This window comes from Sinocyclocheilus grahami, unplaced genomic scaffold (assembly GCF_001515645.1).
Source record: "Sinocyclocheilus grahami isolate Dianchi unplaced genomic scaffold, SAMN03320097.WGS_v1.1 scaffold205.1, whole genome shotgun sequence".
Taxonomy (NCBI): domain Eukaryota; kingdom Metazoa; phylum Chordata; class Actinopteri; order Cypriniformes; family Cyprinidae; genus Sinocyclocheilus; species Sinocyclocheilus grahami.
The window spans coordinates 404,432-426,978 of NW_015505384.1; the positions used below are offsets into that span (position 1 = coordinate 404,432).

General features: G+C 37.6%; 1 protein-coding gene across 1 annotated transcript in view; it reads right to left on the bottom strand.

Moving 5' to 3' along the window:
• The window catches only part of LOC107595614 (gamma-aminobutyric acid type B receptor subunit 1-like), a 116,894-nt gene that overhangs the window by 37,057 nt on the left and 57,290 nt on the right, over positions 1–22,547 (bottom strand). Inside the window, exons 7-10 of the mRNA XM_016286079.1 lie at positions 15,084–15,244; positions 9,676–9,810; positions 7,852–8,022; positions 4,587–4,688 (exon numbers count right to left, since the gene is read on the bottom strand). Coding sequence (XP_016141565.1) covers positions 4,587–4,688; positions 7,852–8,022; positions 9,676–9,810; positions 15,084–15,244 — 569 coding nt within the window. The remainder of the gene's footprint in view (positions 1–4,586; positions 4,689–7,851; positions 8,023–9,675; positions 9,811–15,083; positions 15,245–22,547) is intronic.

A 22,547-nucleotide genomic window follows, 5' to 3' on the forward strand; every position in this document is an offset into this window, starting at 1 on the left:
GCTCGCCATGGTTCTGGCTTGCACTCCCCTCAGCATGGCGGCGTGGGGATACCGTTCCCCATAGCGACCCCTAGAGGACGCAGTTCGAAGTTCCACGAAAGGGAACGTCTCGGGTTACTTATGTAACCATGGTTCCCTGAGGGGAACGAGACACTGCGTCCTCTAGCTTTTGTGCCATGCTGCGGACACAAGCTTCAGACGAAGAAGTGATGATGTGCGCTACCGGCGCCTATTTTGTACTAGTTGCGACGGTAGTGACGTCATGGCTGTCGCCGGCCAAACAAGTTGGTGTTTTTTCAATGTAGGCTTCAGACACGGGTCACGACGAGGCGTTCCCCATAGCGACCCCTAGAGGACGCAGTGTCTCGTTCCCCTCAGGGAACCATGGTTACATAAGTAACCCGAGACGTTTTGTGAGACAAAGGAAGATAACTGATTTAAAACAATTTTCTCCAACATTTTAGACAAGAATGGCAACTTAGAAATAGGGTGGAAATTTTAAAGATTGGTTGTGTCTAAATTTGGCTTCTTAAGAAGAGACGTGATCACTGCTTGTTTGAGGCATATAGGAACATGGCCACTGTCTGTTTATAATAGCCAGTACACTAGGGCTGATAGTATCCAGGACCTCTCTAAAGAGCTGGGTGGGGATAACATCCACAGGAGAAGTGGTAGGCTTAATCTTGTGAACTATATCGCCAAGCTCAGAAAGGGATATTGGTTCAAACCGTTCAAAAAAAGCATGACAAGTGAGTGGTTCAGAGGGGTCATGACTGCACATTGTAACAGTAGACCGTATGGCGTCCACCTTTCCCATAAAAGAATGTAGGAATGCTGCACAGGTCTCTGGAGTACTGTCCAGACCAGAAGTGTTAGCAGGAGAATTATTAATGTATTAAACAGAATTTTTGGATTGTGTGAATTTTTAGATATTAATTCAGAAAGATATTCAGTTTTTGCATTTTTTACAGAATGCTGGTAAGCAGAAAGAGTGTTTTTCAAGAGTTCATAAGACACTTGCAGTTTGTCTTTCTTCCATTTGCGCTCAGCTTTCCTACATTCCTGTCTGAGAACTCGTATATGACTATTTATCCAAAGTTCTGACCTTCGTTTGGGTTTTGAAACTTTAAAAGGAGCAAAGAATCTAAAACACAGAGCAGACATTATTAAAAAGCGTTATCATCTCTTCTATTCCAAGATCTGAGTCAGGAAGTTTTAACACACTTTCAGACAGAGAAGAGAAGGCCTCAGAGAAAAGACTGGCTGTATCAGAGGTGACAACACGAGAAACAGACCGTGAGGAAAATGATACTGTAATACTACAGAATAATAAAAAAATAAAAATAAAACTTAAACACCTGGAAGTGTGTCATGCAAATAATGCCACAATCTTAAAAACAGGCTTAAAAACTATGACCTAATTATGCGTTAATATAATTGTTTTGGTTTTATTCATCTGATTTTGTGGTGAAATGTGATCTTGGACGTGTTTTCGTGAGATTTCATCTATTATTGAAAAAGTTGTATTCAATGATAAGCAGCTCTAATAAAGACAGTAGGGGAAATTCGATGTTGATTCAGTTCAGTTCAATAACAGTATCAATGCTGCAATATTCATCAATTCTGAACAAATTTGATTCAGCTATAAAGCGGAAGACAATAGTGCCATTATTTAGCTCAGTTCAGTTTTGTTTTGTTCTCATCCAATAGTGTCAATCAAACTGATGATATTACTAAATATTAAGTGTGTGTTTGGCATCTGTCTGAGAATTGTGCGATTCTCTAAAGCGGCACTGACAGCAACACCTGTACTCCGCCATGGCAGTGAGGTCATAAACGAAATTAGTAAAAGTGAAAGCACCTTGAGGTTCTTGACGGCCACAGCAGGATCCGTGAGGAAACTTTGCCTCACGCTGATCTCAATGCCTGCCTCCTTCACCCTCTGCTCTAGATCATCCAGAGTCTGAGAAAGAGAGAGAAAGAACGAGATTAAAGGAGAACAGAGAAAGAGAGCGAGGGAAAGTAAAGAGCATAGAGATGAGAAAAACATCTGCAGATAGACGGGAGGTGAAAAAGCAAGAGACGGGAAAGTATATTATTGCGGCAAAAAGGCAGAGATAAGACAAGCATGGAGAAAGAAATGAGGGAAGAAAGAAAATTAGAAAGAGACTGGCAGATTTCATTTCATTTGTTGGGACTTGTTTACTGTTTACCGTCCTGCGTGTACCAATAAAACAAGCGTGTAAATTTTAATACAGTCTGTATAACCTCAGGCTGCAGGAGCAAACAAAGAAACTGAGCAGAGCTACAGCCCACAATCCCACATCCCATATGTTGTCTTCTACAGCACACAGATTAATTTTACCTACATAGATAGCATAGAAAACAACATGCTATACCCTGAAGTAAAGCAAGTGCTTCTCAAACCCTCATTTACGTAAAATATAGCCTGTCTGAGTTGCATGACTATATATCTAGATACTGTATCTAGATATCAGGCATTCACTGCATAGTGTTTTACAAGGATGGTGTCTGTCCACACTAGAAGAAAAAATACTGTGTGTAATGCGATAAAATCTAGCCAAGATGTTAACCTAAATCAAAATAGATCTTTTCTTGTAAAAAGAAAATGCTATAATCAGATCACGTTAGCCAGAAGTAGGGCGGTTTCAATGTGTGTTGGGTTTCAATTTGATTCAAAAAGTGTTTTTTGCTCATTCAGAATGATTTAATTTGATTTGATACACAATTTAATTGATCTGAATCAATTACAAAAATATTTGGTTCATTTAACAACCACTCAATTTGTTTATATGCATGTATAGGATTCTTTAAAGCCCCCCTGTGGTCTTTAAAGAAATCAGTTTTTGGTTCAAACATATATGACTGAATTAATCTAATATTGCCACTTGCCATTGTGTAGCGTTTATTACTTTAGGTAACCGAGTGCAAGTGGAGTAGGTCCAAGCTGATGCGACTAAATGGAGGCGGGGACTAATTTGCATTTTCATATTAATTTGCCTATACTAAATGAGATAAGGGTGAAGAGTTATATTCAAGCCATTTTAAGGCATGAAGAAACTATTTTCACTGAAATAAATTTTTTTTATGTATGTTATTTATGTTTAAATGTTATTTTGATTATCTAAGAAGAGTTTTAAGAGATAAAATTTGTAAGTCATTGCATCATTACCTCATCTGTATGTTGCTTTGGATAAACGACTGCTAAATTATAAAAATTAAAAAAAAATTAGTGACTACTTCCCCTAATCTTAGTCAGGAAAAAGAAGGCAAACTACACCAGCTCAAGGCTACATACAGTATGATTATAAAGAGAGAAGCAATATCAACTGACTTTAAACTTAAATGTTTTCTGCCCAAAAATTCACCAATTGAACAATGATACAAGTAAAACGTTTTATCTTAGAGAAAATAATGCAAAAGTTTCCATGCAATGAAAGCATTTTATTTCAGTTGAGGTCATATAAATAAGGTGGCAGCTGTGAAAATATGATCAGAAGCCTTGAAAAGCTGTTTGAAAAAAATTTCAGGGAGTTACAGATGAAACAGAGTGTGTATGCACCCATGGCGCTCAAGAACATTGCTCCACTGTCAATATTAAAGGTCACCTATTATGCAAAATTTAGTTTTACATGGTGTTTGAACATACATATGTGTTGGCAGTGTGTACACAACCACCCTATAATGACAAAAATTCTCCCACTAATTTTTTTTAATCCCCATAAATCATAAGCAGTGTGAGCTGCACACCATCCACCATGTTTATCTTCACGCTAGAGCATTTAAAAGCAGCATTCAAGTAAGTAACGTCTTCTTATTAAAGCTACAGAAGTTATTCAGTCAAGAGCAGTGAGTGATTTTCTGTTTTTATTTTATTGTTTGGGTCATATAACAGTGTAGACAGCAGTAGGTTTATTTATTTATTTGTTTATTTATTGGGAAATAAATGTTATCTTATGTATTTAAAAAAAACATTGTATTATCATAATACTATAATACTGTAATACTAGAAAATAATAGAAATTACAAAAAATTTAAATAAAAATTAAACATCTGTAAGCAATCTTACAAACAGGCTTAAAAATATAACCTAATCATGCATTCATATATATTTTAGTTTTTATTAATCTGATTTTTGGTAAAGTGTAACCTTGGACTTGTTTTTGTGAGGTTTCATTCAATTTTAATTGAATTTTAAAGTTTAATTCAATGATAAGAGGTTCTACTGAAGACAGTAGGGCCAGTTCAATGTTGATTCAATTCAGTTCAATCAATTATGAACAAATTCAATTCAGCTATGAAGCAGAAGGCAACATTGTCATTATTCAGCTTAATTCAGTTCAAGTTTTGTTCTCATCCAGCAGTCTAAGTGCCCTCAAACTGATGATATTATTGAATATTAAGTGTCTTTCAGACACACTATTTGTATTTGGCATCTGTCTGAGAATCGTGAGATGTTGTTGAGAACGGTGCTGATCTGATTTCTCTAACGCGGCACTGACAGCAACACCTGTACTCCGCCATGGCAGTGAGGTCATAAACGAAATTAGTAAAAGTGAAAGCACCTTGAGGTTCTTGACGGCCACAGCAGGATCCGTGAGGAAACTTTGCCTCACGCTGATCTCAATGCCTGCCTCCTTCACCCTCTGCTCTAGATCATCCAGAGTCTGAGAAAGAGAGAGAAAGAACGAGATTAAAGGAGAACAGAGAAAGAGAGCGAGGGAAAGTAAAGAGCATAGAGATGAGAAAAACATCTGCAGATAGACGGGAGGTGAAAAAGCAAGAGACGGGAAAGTATATTATTGCGGCAAAAAGGCAGAGATAAGACAAGCATGGAGAAAGAAATGAGGGAAGAAAGAAAATTAGAAAGAGACTGGCAGATTTCATTTCATTTGTTGGGACTTGTTTACTGTTTACCGTCCTGCGTGTACCAATAAAACAAGCGTGTAAATTTTAATACAGTCTGTATAACCTCAGGCTGCAGGAGCAAACAAAGAAACTGAGCAGAGCTACAGCCCACAATCCCACATCCCATATGTTGTCTTCTACAGCACACAGATTAATTTTACCTACATAGATAGCATAGAAAACAACATGCTATACCCTGAAGTAAAGCAAGTGCTTCTCAAACCCTCATTTACGTAAAATATAGCCTGTCTGAGTTGCATGACTATATATCTAGATACTGTATCTAGATATCAGGCATTCACTGCATAGTGTTTTACAAGGATGGTGTCTGTCCACACTAGAAGAAAAAATACTGTGTGTAATGCGATAAAATCTAGCCAAGATGTTAACCTAAATCAAAATAGATCTTTTCTTGTAAAAAGAAAATGCTATAATCAGATCACGTTAGCCAGAAGTAGGGCGGTTTCAATGTGTGTTGGGTTTCAATTTGATTCAAAAAGTGTTTTTTGCTCATTCAGAATGATTTAATTTGATTTGATACACAATTTAATTGATCTGAATCAATTACAAAAATATTTGGTTCATTTAACAACCACTCAATTTGTTTATATGCATGTATAGGATTCTTTAAAGCCCCCCTGTGGTCTTTAAAGAAATCAGTTTTTGGTTCAAACATATATGACTGAATTAATCTAATATTGCCACTTGCCATTGTGTAGCGTTTATTACTTTAGGTAACCGAGTGCAAGTGGAGTAGGTCCAAGCTGATGCGACTAAATGGAGGCGGGGACTAATTTGCATTTTCATATTAATTTGCCTATACTAAATGAGATAAGGGTGAAGAGTTATATTCAAGCCATTTTAAGGCATGAAGAAACTATTTTCACTGAAATAAATTTTTTTTATGTATGTTATTTATGTTTAAATGTTATTTTGATTATCTAAGAAGAGTTTTAAGAGATAAAATTTGTAAGTCATTGCATCATTACCTCATCTGTATGTTGCTTTGGATAAACGACTGCTAAATTATAAAAATTAAAAAAAAATTAGTGACTACTTCCCCTAATCTTAGTCAGGAAAAAGAAGGCAAACTACACCAGCTCAAGGCTACATACAGTATGATTATAAAGAGAGAAGCAATATCAACTGACTTTAAACTTAAATGTTTTCTGCCCAAAAATTCACCAATTGAACAATGATACAAGTAAAACGTTTTATCTTAGAGAAAATAATGCAAAAGTTTCCATGCAATGAAAGCATTTTATTTCAGTTGAGGTCATATAAATAAGGTGGCAGCTGTGAAAATATGATCAGAAGCCTTGAAAAGCTGTTTGAAAAAAATTTCAGGGAGTTACAGATGAAACAGAGTGTGTATGCACCCATGGCGCTCAAGAACATTGCTCCACTGTCAATATTAAAGGTCACCTATTATGCAAAATTTAGTTTTACATGGTGTTTGAACATACATATGTGTTGGCAGTGTGTACACAACCACCCTATAATGACAAAAATTCTCCCACTAATTTTTTTTAATCCCCATAAATCATAAGCAGTGTGAGCTGCACACCATCCACCATGTTTATCTTCACGCTAGAGCATTTAAAAGCAGCATTCAAGTAAGTAACGTCTTCTTATTAAAGCTACAGAAGTTATTCAGTCAAGAGCAGTGAGTGATTTTCTGTTTTTATTTTATTGTTTGGGTCATATAACAGTGTAGACAGCAGTAGGTACTATATATTACGCTGCTGTTACTTAATATACAGATCTACTATAAACATGCGATTTCTTTCCCAGCTGTTTATGTTCACAGACATAACCGACTGTGTTTATGTAACTTATGTGTGTGTTTGACATAAACTTGTGTGTATTTGTCAGTTTAAGCACAATAAGACATGAAAGAGAACTTAGTTTAGTACTCACATTCTGTGTGACAGCCACTTTCTGTGTGCGCTCAGAAAACCCTTTATCAGAAGTTTGCACTGATATGGCTTTAAAACGCATGCAAATACACTTTCGGCACGAAAAAACACATGATAATCTAAACCAAACAGATGTTATCCGAGGCACAAGTTGTAAAGGGTCAGCCCTATTCTGGAAAAGGGGAGCTGAAACTTCACAGACACATTCTGGGGACAACTGAGACTTGTAAAAAAAAAAGGGCATAATAGGTGCCCTTTAAATGCAACAATTACATTTATTTAATATGTGCTTATTTTATATATTGTACAGTACTACATTATGATTCCTACAACTGTTTTAGCATTTTCGATTGATTATTGGCCAACTAAAACAATTCACGATTTAAAAGTCATAAATGGATGTAAATGGATTTTGCAATAAGAAACGGGGAATCGTTTCCAAAGAAGAAAATGTTGTCATAATGTAACATTAAAATGCAATAATCCAGCTCTGAAACAATTTTCTATTTTTTGCTGACATCATAAAGGCTGCCTATTTTTTCAACCACAATACTAAGTGCAAACTCTGAAATGAAATGCCGACCTGTCATGATCCAGTGAATTTGCATCGGAAGAAATAAAATCATGCCCTACATTTTTGTCCTCACTGAATCTGCTGATTCACTTGGAAATACACTTACATTTAAAATTAGTCACATTATAGAAGTTAACTGGGTTTTGAATGTCATTTCATGCTTTAATAACACTTGCATAACTTTATGCATACATATGTGGAGCAGGACTTTGGACCAATGGGGTTTAAGTGTGGGCGGGGCTACCCAACACAAGGGACAATAAACATGTGACCAACACAATACGCAGCTGGTTAGGACATGGTGTTACATCTCCTCCTGAACACTGATCAAAAGACAATGAATTTCTACTGGTTGTGCAACAGTCCGCAAGCTTTTCGGTGCATGATTACTGATTTTAAAACATCTGTACTTGTAAACATCTCACTCACAGAGGTGAAGACTTCGGTGGTCTGCTGGATGGTGGCGATCTTGGTCCACTTCCACTTCTGGAAGAGCTGCACGCGGGTGGGGTTGTGCAATGTGGCTGAGGGGTGTGTGCGGAAGAAGGTGGGGAAACGCTGACGGTTGGAGAGTGCTGGTGAACTGGATCCATAGGATAACTGCAAGCAAATATCAATGGTTCATGAGAAATAAGCACTAGAATTACATTCACACATACCCACTGTACAGACACTGAGACCTTCGAAGGAAAATTAGAAACAAGCTAGTAAAGAAAAATGTGCGATAAAATCACCTGTAGGAAAACCAGTACCCAAGGGACTAAATTATCTCCTGTTAGGTTGATCACAGTTCACTCGGAACAGCTTTATTTAACATCGGGGGATGTAGTGTGTGAGACAAGTGTGCAAAGCTGTGATAAAAAGTTAAAATCCGAAACACAGGTGTAAAATGAAAGAAAAAAGAGGTTTAAAATGTCCTGTTTTATGTTAATCAAGCAGTCAAATCAGATGACAGCAGAGGGTTTATAAATATTTTGCCAATAACTCAATGTCATTCACAGATGCGGTGAGATGCGGTTGAGTGACAGGTCTGCTGAGGGGGTGGGTTTCAAGGCCAGCAGGGGGATATATAGGTCAAAACTCATATGTGAAGAGAAAAAGCTCTCAACAGATATAAAATTAGAGCAGAGCAAGAAAAATAAAGAGACTGATTTAAAAAAAGAAAAGAAAAATGGAAAACGAGGCAGTGGGAGTGCACTTCAAAGACAAGCCAAAAGCAAAATAAAATGACATAAATATCTGATCCAAAATGTCTAGAAGCCATTTCACCGATTTCGGGTATTTGAACGAAGTGCCGCATGTTCTGAAATGGGAATGCATTTAGATAGCTTATCTTCACTGTGGTATAACCTTTTCAGTGATTAGACCTGTTGGAGAGTTCAGTTTGTGATGTACAGAATCATACAGAAACCATAAAAACTAAATGCTGGTGAATACGGGTATGTTCACCTCTTTAATGTTTTTAAAAAAAAAAATCTGTGTCAAATTATCATGTCAATTTAGTGTGATTAATTCTAAACACATAATATGTGTTTTTTAAGTATTGTAATTAATTCTGCCCTCTGTTGAGTACATATAATTCATATAAATCCTGTCAGATCGGCCTCTTTACCTCAGAAGGACTGACAAACTCAACTTAATGAATCGCTGTGGATCGTAAGTCAGTGATTGGCTTAAGTTCAATAAGATGAGATTTTAAAAAATCATTCATTCATTTAAGAAATCATTCATTTTCATTTTTCACAATAATGCATAATTTTATACATTTATGCATGCATTCACATAATCTCCAAGAGTTCAAATAATGAACAAACATGTATTCTAAATTAAAAGAAACTCTTAAACTGGCATTTCCCAAAACAAACGAAAGTGGGACACGCTATAATTAATTTCACTTTCAACTCTTGTGTATTTTCTCTACATCCTTGCAACAAACAATCCCTGTTGAAATCTGTGCATTCACATCTGTTTATACTCATCTTTTTGGGATTAAACCTATAACTTTTTGGATCCGTGATATTTAACTGCTAGGCTGAATCACCTAATTTCTACAGTACCTAAATGTACTGTATAAACTATGTCAAGTCAAATTGCTTTCACTCCCCCGTCTAAATTTTTTTGTGGTTGCCTGAACAATCCAATGTTTGTTGCAGAAAAATAACATTTTGTCATCACTTTCATAAACCTTGAGTTTTTCCTCAACATCCTTGCATTGACATCTCATCTGTGAACCTGATGAAGAGGAGAACTCACCACTATGAGGTTCCACATGCGCGCAGCTTCGGCCACCAGTGTGGATACAGAGCTGCAACCTGGCATCAGGACGATCTTTATGGGCTCCGTGTACAGCAGGTCATACAGCAGCTTTGTGGCCTCACCGGGATCACACTGAAAGCAGAGAGAAAAACACTTTTAAATACATAATCTATATTCAGATTTGAAGCACAGCTGTCACTATTCATGAGGCATCCTGTCACTCCATGCTCAAAACTGCACACCTCGACAAAAAAATTAATAAAAAATTCACTGTATTCACTGCTACAGTATATGGAAAGAGACTTCATTTCATACTGAATCACTTAAGTAGAGATAAATCTGCATGGAAAAGCAAAACAAAAAGGAGCAGACACAGATAAAGCAATAAATGCATACTTTACAGAAAACAGCCTCCAAGGACACATGCATTTGCTCACACATAGACCAAAAAAACAATGTTTGATTGCTAAACGTGGATTCTCATCAGTCTTTAACCCAACGCTGACAATCAGCATCCCCACCTCCCCCCATTTGTCTTAAAATTACTGTCAATGAAAAATCAATATCTCATTTAAATGATAATAGTAGGATAAAGCCACAATTGATCATGTGTTGAGAGCAAACCGAGTTGCAGCCAGTGGCCTTGAGCACAGCCAGCATTTCTAAAGCTGGGCTTTTGTTGTTTTGGGAACAAAGAAAAGCTTAAACAGGAGCAAAAGCTAAAAAGAATAAAAACAAACATGAGTTTAACATGATTCAAGGCTTGATTGGTGCAATCACGTAAATTCAATTGGCAGAACCCTGACTGCTCTTTACTTATTGGAGTCTAATCTTGCTTCCTTATCCCGACACATCTCTATTTCTGTCTCTCCCGATGCTTTTAATTTCTTCTAAACATCCTGCTAAATTACTCCAATTATTTCAATCGCAACAAAAGAAGCATTTTAGCGTAAAACTGCTTTTCTTTTCAGAATGACAATGATTTCCTATGAAAAGCATGAAATTAATGTGACACTCCACACAGTTATGTGAGAGAGTTTCATCAGCTGTCTCTATTGTGGACACATGCATTCACATTCTTTTTAATGAAGTAAATAAAATGAGCATGATTGTACATAATGTTTTCAGGCATGTCCTCCAGAGTCCTGAGCAGACTCTCTCCAGACTCCCGGGGGGTCTTCAGCAGAATCGTATCCCCAGAACGGAGACTTTGTTTGGGCTTTAAATCTCCTCCCTGCTTTGACTTTCCAATCCTGAGGGAAGCCATGCGTGAGCCTCGCTCTTTTAAAGCACCTGGGTTCCACCAAATCAAAACAACTGCAAAAACTGAATTCTATTTTTTCTGAAAAAAAAAAAAAAAAAACAGAATACAGATTATCCTGAAGATAGGAGGAACATTTCCTTATTTAATGATAGATTTGACTGATCATATAAGGTTCTAACTACACAGAAAACAAAACACATTTATTTAATTAAAATACAAATTGTTACTACAAAACAATTTTGTGATCTTTAAATTATACTAATATAATTTTTCATCTAATTAGCATTAATAGACATTAAATTAATCAAAAGTGGCAGTAAAGACTTTTATAATGTTACAAAAGATTTCTATTTCAAATAAATGCTGTTCTTTTAAACTTTATATTCATCCAAGAATCCTGAAAAATGTATCAGTTCCTGCTAAAATATTAAGCAGCACAACTGTTTTCAACATTGATAATAATCAGAAATGTTTCTTGAACAGCAAATCAGCATGATTTCTGATGGATCATTGTGACACTGAAGATTGGAGTAATTATGCTGAAAATTCAGCTTTAAATTGCAGAAATAAATTACATTTTATAATATATTCAAATAGAAAACAGCTATTTTAAATTGTAATAATATTTAACAAATTAAATTTTTTTAATCAAATAAATGCAGTCTTAGTAAGCAGAAGAGACTTATGAATATCTTACGATAGTGTATAATTATTAATTAACATTATCCAAACATCCGATTAGTGAGTCAGTCAAATGTTAACTGCTCTGATGGATTCAGCAGATTCAGTTTATTAGACTGATGCAAACTTGTATCTGATTTCATTAGTCTTTTTGACCGATTCATAAAAAGAAGTGAATTATAATATTCATTACGTTTTTAAACAGTGCCACACTCGCTGCTGGTCTGTATGTTTGTTTCTGCATGCAGTCACAGTGAAGACAACACAACAGAAAGACAGTTTCCCAGTGAGCTAAAACATTTTTCTTTGCCATGGTGCTGTAGAATAGAAGTGCAGCAAATACTAGTATAATAGCATATAGGGACTAGGGATGCTTTACTCAATTCACTAAATATGAATAAAGTTTAACAAATTAAAACATTTTGTCTCTGATTTTGAACACTCATTCTTGTGAGCTGGAGGACAAGAAAGGATTGAAAAACTAGTTTAATGACACACTCTTTAGGAAACTTAATTGCCTAATTAAAAGCACATAAAATGATCAGGATACTTACAATATTTGCATAAAATTAAACAATATAGCATTCCTGCAGCTTACACAGCAGCACAAAGTCATGGGTTTGATTCCTAGGGAATGCATGAACCAATAAAATGTGTACTTTGAATCCAATGCATGTTACTATGAGTAACATGTAATGCCAGTAATGTCCACCCTATTTCACACTAGTGTTACTTTCGTTAACAAAAACCACGATACATGATAAAAAAAAATATTCATTGACGATGAATGAGACGACACCGACATCATTAAACAGTAACTGTAACTATCTCAACATGCAATATCATTGAAGAACAAAGTCGAAGTAAAATATACTGTAGATTAAAAATGAAAAACTCTCTATATACAAAATCTCTTTATATTTTCTTCAACATAAAAGAGAAGAAAAAATTTAGACCTCTGCGAGTTTTCATGCTTGAGGTTGCCAGATGTCAAGAATTTAAATCCCCCCATCAGAGCTTTTATCCAAAAAGGACATTTTCTGCCCAGCGTTTACTTTCAATCTAGCAACCATGCGCATGGTCTCATATTTCACACTAGTGTTACTTTCGTTAACAAAAACCACGATACATGATAAAAAAAAATATTCATTGACGATGAATGAGACGACACCGACATCATTAAACAGTAACTGTAACTATCTCAACATGCAATATCATTGAAGAACAAAGTCGAAGTAAAATATACTGTAGATTAAAAATGAAAAACTCTCTATATACAAAATCTCTTTATATTTTCTTCAACATAAAAGAGAAGAAAAAATTTAGACCTCTGCGAGTTTTCATGCTTGAGGTTGCCAGATGTCAAGAATTTAAATCCCCCCATCAGAGCTTTTATCCAAATTTTCTGCCCAGCGTTTACTTTCAATCTAGCAACCATGCGCATGGTCTCTCTACACTGTGGAAAAAGTGATGAACTGTGATGAACTGAAATCCTTGACAAAATGTTGGAGTTGGTGATATCCATCGTGATATTCTGCTCAACCTTGGTGCCACAATATAAAGTATTTTTTGTTGTTGTTGTTGTTTTAATAGGAAAACAAGAATATCTTTTGGAATTATTGAAATGAATATTAGGATTTTCAGAGTTGCATTGATGTGTGGTTTGTTAGGATAGGACAATATTTGGCCGAGATACAACTATTTGAAAATCTGGAATCTGAGGGCGCAAAAAAATCAAAATATTGAGAAAATCGCTTTTAAAGTTGTCCAAATGAAGTTCTTAGCAATGCATATTACTAATCAAAAATGAAGTTTTGATACATTTACAGTAGGAAATTTACAAAATATCTTTATGGAACATGATCTTTACTTAATGTCCTAATGATTTTTGGCATAAAAGAATAATCAATCATTTTTATTGCTACAAATTGTTACTAATATACCCTAGCGACTTAAGACTGGTTTTGTGCTCCAGGGTCACATATGATAAAAACTAAAAAGGGCATTTGAGGCAGGCCCAAACTAAATAAAAAAACAACTGACAAAATGAACACTATGGCCCCTTTTCACAGATGATGTTTTTCTTCTTTCTTTTACTATTGGAGTAAAGGGAATGTAAAAATATATTTGTTGTAGCTTCTGTTCACTACTCTACAGGTTCAGTCCATACTAATAAGCATGCCCCCCTCGTACCATCCCCGTCACCCTGCGGAGAGCACCGTCCTCCGGTCCAATCAAGAAAGGCCCAGAACTACACTGGGTGCAGGTTTAATGAGACTGTTCTTTCTGTGGCTCAGGAGGGAACATCTGGGTCTGAATACCTAAAACCCAACTCAGATGAAATGTTCCAGTTCGCCTTATACCTCCTGATGACACAGCACTTTCCTGCTCTCTAAATGTAGCTGTCCGTGGTGCTGAATCCTAATCAGACGCGGCTCTCTGCATGAGAGTGTTTCTGTGTGCATGTATTCATTCGGATCCGCAGGGGTCCTGAGTACATCCACCTACCGCTGGGGATCAGAAACGATGCTCTCAATATGTCCGAGTGCAGACGGAAGAACGGGATTTCATACGCCTATAGTCTCACACCAGCCGCCTAATTTCTCCCATTTATCCATCTGCCTCTGTTTATGCAATAATCATAAATGGCCGTGCTTTTTTCTCTCTTTTGTCAGAGCAATTTGTGGCCTTATGTGTTTGTTTGAACAGCAGTGGTCTTGGTAACTGTTGTCATGCCAACCTCCACCCCCAGTCTTTCCTCCTTCTCCTGCATCTTTGAAGCAGGGTTCCAATGCAGACCCGTTCCGACCAATCATGGAGAAGCTTTTAGCAACACTGAACAGTCACAGGGAATTAACTGTTTACACTCTGCATGTATCTGTATGTCTTTTCTGTCTAAAACGCTGGCTTGCACTCTGCATATGTGTGCGAGAGGCAGTATGCATTGGCATCTCTTGTGCGGGGGAGGAGGGACGCAGGTGGGAAAGATGGAGAGAAGTAGAGGGAGAGTGAAGCAAATGGAAAGATACGAACAAGGAAAGCGGAAAGTATATTGGGCTGCTATGAATAGATTTTTGCCAGCAAACCTTAGGTGACAGCATAACTAATATGATGGTGTCAAAACATTCCTCTGTGCAGCTTTAATGAAGTCACACTGAATCAAGTACAAATTCCCATTTAAAGAACATTATGTTCATTAGGATCCACCAAACCCTTAATAGCATTCTACAGCTGACCTAATCTGCTGTAGTAAAATGTAAATTTGCTCAGAAATCTCCTGTGAACACAAATCTTCAGCAAGCCACTGATAATGACACTCCACACTGTTTGAATAAATAACACCAACAGCAAGTAAACACTCTTATGGAATGACTAGTTCGGTGCACACTCAATTGCATGCTATCAAACGGTTCACATAATGGAAAGTAATTAAAGAGGCTCACATGCAGTGCTCACTTACCATACTGTCATAGTAGATTAATTCAAGCTCATAATCCGGAAGAATATCCGTTCTCTTGTTCACCAGATCCAGGGCCATTTGGGCAGCAGGGAGACAAGCTTGGCCACCCGGCCATCCGCCGCTCATTGGGAACAGGGCTCCGATGTAGAGTTTCTTCTTGCCTAGAACCGGGCAGGACCAGGAGAACAGTATAGTAAGGGTAGCCAAAACAAAGTAGGAAGTTGATACCAAGTGTCGTCCTCTGCTGTGATGCTGCCAGGCTAGTTTGGCCATAGTGGGCATGAGTGTGTGCCAACACAGTTTATGTTCTTGATGTTGTTTTACATGAAAGGCCAAGCTGGAGGTTTTTGACAAGAATTTTACTTTCATTAAAAAATATTTTGGACAGTGTAAATTTCAGCCTCCTTCAGTGCTGAAATTATTCATTCAAAATCTCACGTGCATGCTGCACTGTCAGTTACCCCGATCTCCTATAGATATTTAATATACCTTTAGATGCACTAAAATACACTTTTACATGTTCAACTTGGATGCGTTTAAGACAAAAACATAAACACAACATCGATGACGATTCAAAGGCATGTGGTTTAGATTTTTTTCTAATTAACGTAATAAATCTGCGGAGAAGAGATTCAAACTGAAACTATTAGCGTCGCGTTAACAAGGTCCGCATATTGAACTATTGCGCACGCTAGCGAGTGTTTACATGGACGCTTATAAAATGTACTGTTTCAGAGGTTCACCAAAGTTTTAAATAGCCGACATTAAGCTCGCGAATGCAATTGGCGTTACAAGTTAACGTGACGTTACAAACAGTCTAAAGGTGCGGTTTTAAATGTAACAACAGAGTACATTTACGCGAAATAACGTTAACGAGCGGGAGCGCTAAAACAATAACAATCTGTCGTAGTCTCAAGAGTTTTTCGTGCTGTAGTCTTATACTCACGCTTCTCCAGAACCCGGAACGAATAGAGCACAGAAACGAACGTTACATGTTTGTTTATGGAAAGCGCCGCGTTACAGACGATCCGCTGGAATCTGCGCGCGTCGTTACGCGATGCGAGACGGTGAAGTCGGAGTGAAACCTGATTAGCGCGATATATATTTGTGGCTGATCGGTATAAAATCCAGTACGGAATCAAAAGAAATGATAAACGAAGTCACGGCAGTAAGTGAATGTGTTGTGTTCGTTGGATGCAGCAGGAGACTGAGAAACAGAGAGAGAGTGTGTATGCATGTGCGTGTGAGAGAGAGAGAAACCGTGAGAGAAAGAGAGCTAGAAAGGTGTGTGTGTGTGTGTGTGTGAGAGAGAGAGTCATAGATGTGTGTGGCTCATTTTCCTTCTCCGTTTCACAGAGCACTTTGAATTTGCAATCCCTTAACACAACCACTCTGGTTTATTACCCACCCAGTCTCCCCACCTCCCCGCCAACTACACCCAAACCATGGCATCCACATTTTTCTTTCTCTCACAGTCTGTTCCTCAGAACCTAATTACAAACGCATTTTAATTTAATCAAGGTGGGCGATGATAGTACCCTATATTTAATAACGTCTTCCTTCCCGCAATTGCATCCTTACATTTTCAGTCACAGTTTAGTCTGGTTTCATGTCACTCACTTGTTGTTTTCCAATCAATATACGGATTGAATGTATCCTGAACCATTCTAGACAGAACCTGCTATACACTACATTATGAATCACACGCTTCGTTCCTCTCTAACGCACACCTTCATCTCCACTGCACCATCTATTTCCAAACTCCCAGCCACCGCTCACATTAATCCTGCACCTTGCAGCAGATACATTGTGGTATAAACAGGATCCATAGAGGACTGACTACATGTGCTCAACTGTAGTCTTCAATAATGTATCTCCAAACTGATGGGCTGACACCGATCCTTCGCTTCCTCTAACTCTCTTCCTCACCTCCCCCCGAACCCAATGGTTTTCCTCCGAGCTGAGTGCCATTTTTCTACACGTTCAGTGGTTTCGGTAACACATTCGCCCTCTCACTAATCCTGAGAGTTGATGAGAATCGCTGCAGCGATCTATCTGTTTTCTCCTGCTCCGTTTATTCCCAGCACACTCTTGACTGATCTTGCAACTTCTCTTTCTGCAAAAGCAGTGCAAGCCTGGATACATCACATCGATACTCAAAGTTAGGGGTGACATGGGCCATGATCAAGCAGACTTTGAAATTAATAATGAAACTCCAGACAGAAAAACGAGATATCGCTTTCGCTAGATGTCTTGGGAAATTCAGATTGTTACACCGATATATTTTCACTCACATTCTAGCACAAAGCTGATTAGCGATTCTAGAATCTACATGTTTTAAAACAGCAAGTCATTTTTGTTGTTGTTGTTAGGGAAGCACTTTAGGCTCAATGGAGATGCAATAGCTGCAGAGGTTTCAGGCCACCTTTCTGTTTCTCTCGCACATAAACTGTTTCGATTTTCACATTCTCTCCAACGTTAAAACCCACAGGCACTGGTTATATATCAGAGAACTGGTATTAGCTTAGCAGCTGCTGCAAGTGCCCTGGGGTTGTGCCACAGATGAAATACACCCCTGCATGTGTGGGGCATGCAGAGTGGAGATTAGCCTCCAGGGTGGCGCTAGCGCTCTAGAATCGTTTACCAAAAAGCCTATACATTCTAAAAGAAACCTCAGAACTTTGTGAAATTAGGTAAGAATATGCAACATATGATTCTAAACAAGCACACCAACTTTTATGGAGATTGGCCAATAGGTAGCATTATAACAGTTATGAAGGTATAAATTAAATATTTCTGTGGTAAATTATTTGACATTGCTAAAATGGTGTTCTCTGAACATGGTCGAATTTTAGTACCTTTACTGAGATCTAAGGCAAAAGGACTCGGCCTGAACGGCCAAATGTGGCAGTGATCAATAAAAAAAATGCACAAAAGTCACCATAACTACTTGTCACTTACTCAAGTGTCTTATGACATTGGAATCCTTGGATCACACAAAAACACATACCTCCAATTTAATTTCTATCATTAAAATAATTCCAGCATATTTAATTTTTTGCAAAAACTACTTTTGTGAAATAGTCCTAGGTTTCTCGCCTGATCGCAAACAAACCGGTGCACCAGAAATCTCTACAGACGGAATATAAATAAACAAAAAACTTTCAATTCATTGCTGCTATGGTACAACAAAACATTTGAATTAATCACCACGATGGTACAACAAAACATTTGAAGTTTACTTAAGACTATAGAGTGAATGAGTTAGCAATAGTCTGGAAACACAGTCCATCCATATGTTGTTAACTCGCTTCTTCTTAAGCCAATTAACACTTTGATGATTCATTTATCATTTCAATTATTCACAGTTGTTCTTATGAAAGGGATTCTTATCTAATTGGCATGCTAATATTGATGCTGCTGCCTCTGGCTGAGCTTCAGCTGCAAGCCATCCAGACGGATCAGTGATATTATCTGGGATTTTTTTTTTGCTAAAATAGTTCAAATACATAAATATGCCACTGATAAAATGTCTATTATACTACAATTGCTTGCAAAACTTTGTCATTACTTTGTCAGATTACACAGGTATATTTGAATGTGAACTGGTCCATACTAACCAGCAAAACCTTGACGTCTTGTTTGGTAATAGTACTATATGATACAATGGAGCTTCAGCTGCAAGCCATCCAGACGGATCAGTGATATTATCTGGGATTTTTTTTTTGCTAAAATAGTTAAAATACATAAATATGCCACTGATAAAATGTCTATTATACTACAATTGCTTGCAAAACTTTGTCATTACTTTGTCAGATTACACAGGTATATTTGAATGTGAACTGGTCCATACTAACCAGCAAAACCTTGACGTCTTGTTTGGTAATAGTACTATATGATACAATACGACTCACTTGACTTGACCTTGCTTTCCACTGCAATAACTGAGCTGGTGATGTCAGATGACAGTTAATAAACTAAATAATATTAAGGCTGTGTATTGATCAAATAAGTAATCAAACATGGCTGTCAAATATCTACCGGTAATTGCAAAAATTGCAGCATTCCTTTAAAGGACATTGGATGCAAAATTCACTTTTACATGGTGTTTGCAAATAAATGTGTCTTAGCAGTATGTAGACACAACCACTCCACAATGATAAAAATACATTCACCCCTTTTTTTAATCCCCCCAAAACCTAAACATTCTCAATTATCCAGCCGTTTTGATTTTCTGAGCAGTATGATGTCATAATGCTCAGGCCCCGCCCACGGCCGCTGTTGGACTTTCCCATATTAGCATATTTCTGCCCTCAGCCAGTTGTACACTGTCCACTATTTTCTCCATGCTCGAGCAGCTGTAGCGACAACAGTCTCGTAAGCAATGCAGGTGTTTTGAGGTTGGATGTAAAAGTGAACATAAGAGGATGCAGTGGATTAGTTTTTCATGGTAATGCGCCAAAAAAAATAGAAGAGAGGTTTAGGGTGAGCAGTATCATTTAAAGAGACATGCGCCGAAACGGGCCGCTGTGAACAGAGCTGTTTTTGACAAGGTAAAAAGGGTATTGTTTTAAACGACCACTGAGGAATTTTAACCAAAGTATGTTGCAGATATTTCATGCAGACCCTAAAGAATCATACCAACTTGTGGAAAATGGGCATCTGATTTCCCCTTTAATGTATTTCAATTGAATTCAACGTTTCTATTTAAAACTGGTTTTATTTTAAAAGACTTCTAAGAGAAAACCTGAATTGAAGTGCACGATTCATATCGATACATTTTACAGTATTTTTATGAACAGTAATTTATTGGGTTTCATTTGTGTTTGAAGACGAACAAATGTTTTAATGGTTTGGAACATCGTTATGATTCACTAAAAAGAACTGGTTCATTAGAGTCATCGGAATACACTGATCATGCTGCATGTTTTTGATTAATAACTGGCTGTTAACAGTCATTCATTCAGGAATTGTATTACACTGGTTTATGTTGTACCTAATGGTTTTTGAACGTCGTGATGGTGAATAAATGACAAAATTTTCACAATTTAATTATAATGGGAATGTTTTCAAAAGTCCAGAACACAGTCAGTGATTTTGCTGTACAGACCAGTAATCAAAATTAAAATATCATAGTTCAAAATGAAGAGAAATGACCACAAATGTTTTGTCATTTCTGTCAGGACCACTATTGTCAAAGATGATTGACAGTTACCATATAGTTTGGATTTGGTATGGTTCTGTTCTGGGCAAGAACTCCATGTGCATCCATGAAGCCTAGCATGGATAAGAGCAGGGAAAGCAGCGATAACCCCACAAAACAAAACCATATTCTGATATCCCCCAACAAACTGACAGCGAAAATCTCAATGCCTTAAGTAACAACCACATTGACCTTACCCAATGACCCAACAAGTATGTTGCCAAAACCCGCATAAGCCATAGCAACAAGCATGTTGCCCTTAACCAGATGACCTAATGAGTATGTTGCCAATACCTGAAAAGCTTCAGCAACAACGTGTTCTCAATAACAACCAGATAGCCTTTAGACAAGCGTGTTCCAACAGAAACCAGATAGCCTTAAGAACAAGCATGTTCCCAATGATAACCAGATAGCTCTGGAACAAGCATGTTCCAATACATCTAGGTTGAACAAACATGTCCAATATTCAAACAGAATCAACACTGAACCGACCTCACCGAACAACGCCGCTTACCATTTTCTCGCTGGAGCTGCGACACAGCAGAAATTATTCCGCCAGCACCATGATCATTATTTCCTTTATTCCTTTCCACTATTTCCCCAAATCTGTGCTGTATACTGCTATATAAATAGAGGCGACCAGATTTGATAGGTTAAAGCACAGCATGTTGAAGCAACAAGCATTTTGGCAATGACAACAGATAATAACACACATTGCCAATATGATCGCATTAGCTTAGCACAAGAATTTCACTGAAAACGACTAAATAAGCTTAAGCAACATGGATAGTCTTAGCAACAAGCATGTTGCCAATAACCTGAGAGCATTAAATAGGAACTTAGCTCAGCTTGTGAAGACATTCAGACATGAATGGAGAGTGAAAGATAGCCAGCTGTGACGTGGAGGCTTGATCTCTTGATATCCTTCTTCATGCAGGGAGTGCAGATGCCATCTGAACTTATTCTTGAGTCAGTCACATTAGTATAACTCATGGAGTCCATGTCAATAATGCAGCGATGTGAGAAGCAATGCTAACTCAGTCACTTCCACATCAGGCAGCTTATGATCAATGCAGCGAATTCACATGTACAAGTTCACAAACTTGAATGAATCTGAGGTTAAGTTCAAGAGGGGAATGAATTTCTCTCGCTAAATTCCCGATTGGACAATCCCTAGTTATATGATGGGGTTTTGCTATTTAATTAACTATTGAGTCAACACGAAAGCTGCTGATAATACTGAAGGACCTTATATATGGATGCTGTGATAGGCGTCGTATCCCTATAGGTAGACGTGGATCAGCTGAGAGTCAGCTGTGTTCAGTATACAGTATATACTGTATCCATCTCTGACAAAATCTGAGAGATAAATATTCCCTTTTACTGTCCTTCTTTTGCTGTGTTTTTCTGTGCATTTGCATTAAGAGGACTGAGTAGCATGTCCCCGGCTGCTTGAAGTAAGATCACGACACAGCAGACTGGATGTCACCAGAATTATTATGGATATCCACACATGCTTTTTGAGAAGAATGTCAAGGTTGAAGGCAACTGGGGGAATATGAGGCAAAACTGCCTCTCGAGAGAAATCTAGCCGCTGTCATGCACAGCCCCGCAAAGCTGTAGCACGTGGAGGTCAGCAGCTCTACCCCACACTCCCTCTGCATACACAAAGAGCTGGCAGCAGGCTGCCAATGTCCCTGTGGGCCACCTTTCACTGTCTCTGCCAGTAATTCAGACACCTGATGCACCCCATTGCTGCCTTAATGGGACCAATTAAATCACTTTCTTCAGATCTAAAGTCATGGATCATTTTAAGATACAGCCATATCCACATTGTCTACTGGTTAGTGGGCAGTCAAATGAGATTGATGTTAAGATAACCGCACAATTTGACATCTAATCCGAGTTTAAATGGACCTGCAGCCAGATATCCTATGTTTGATTGGCTCACACTCACAGTTGGAGGAATGATCTAAATCTCTGTCATTGTGTTCCTGTTCTCTGAACTTTAAAAATACAGATGGGAATTGCAATGAATTAAATGTTTCTGGTTCCGCTTCTGGTTCCATTAATGACTTGTTTAATACTTTTAATGAATAATAATTTGGGGGGCGAAGTGATGTCTTCTTAAAGGCAAAGAATAAATGCAATCCAATAACTGGTTTGCTATATATTGAACAACAATACTAAACAAACAACAAAAAAAGTGGTCATATTTATAAAATACTAATGATACGATGCATAATGTTTATTACATTAAC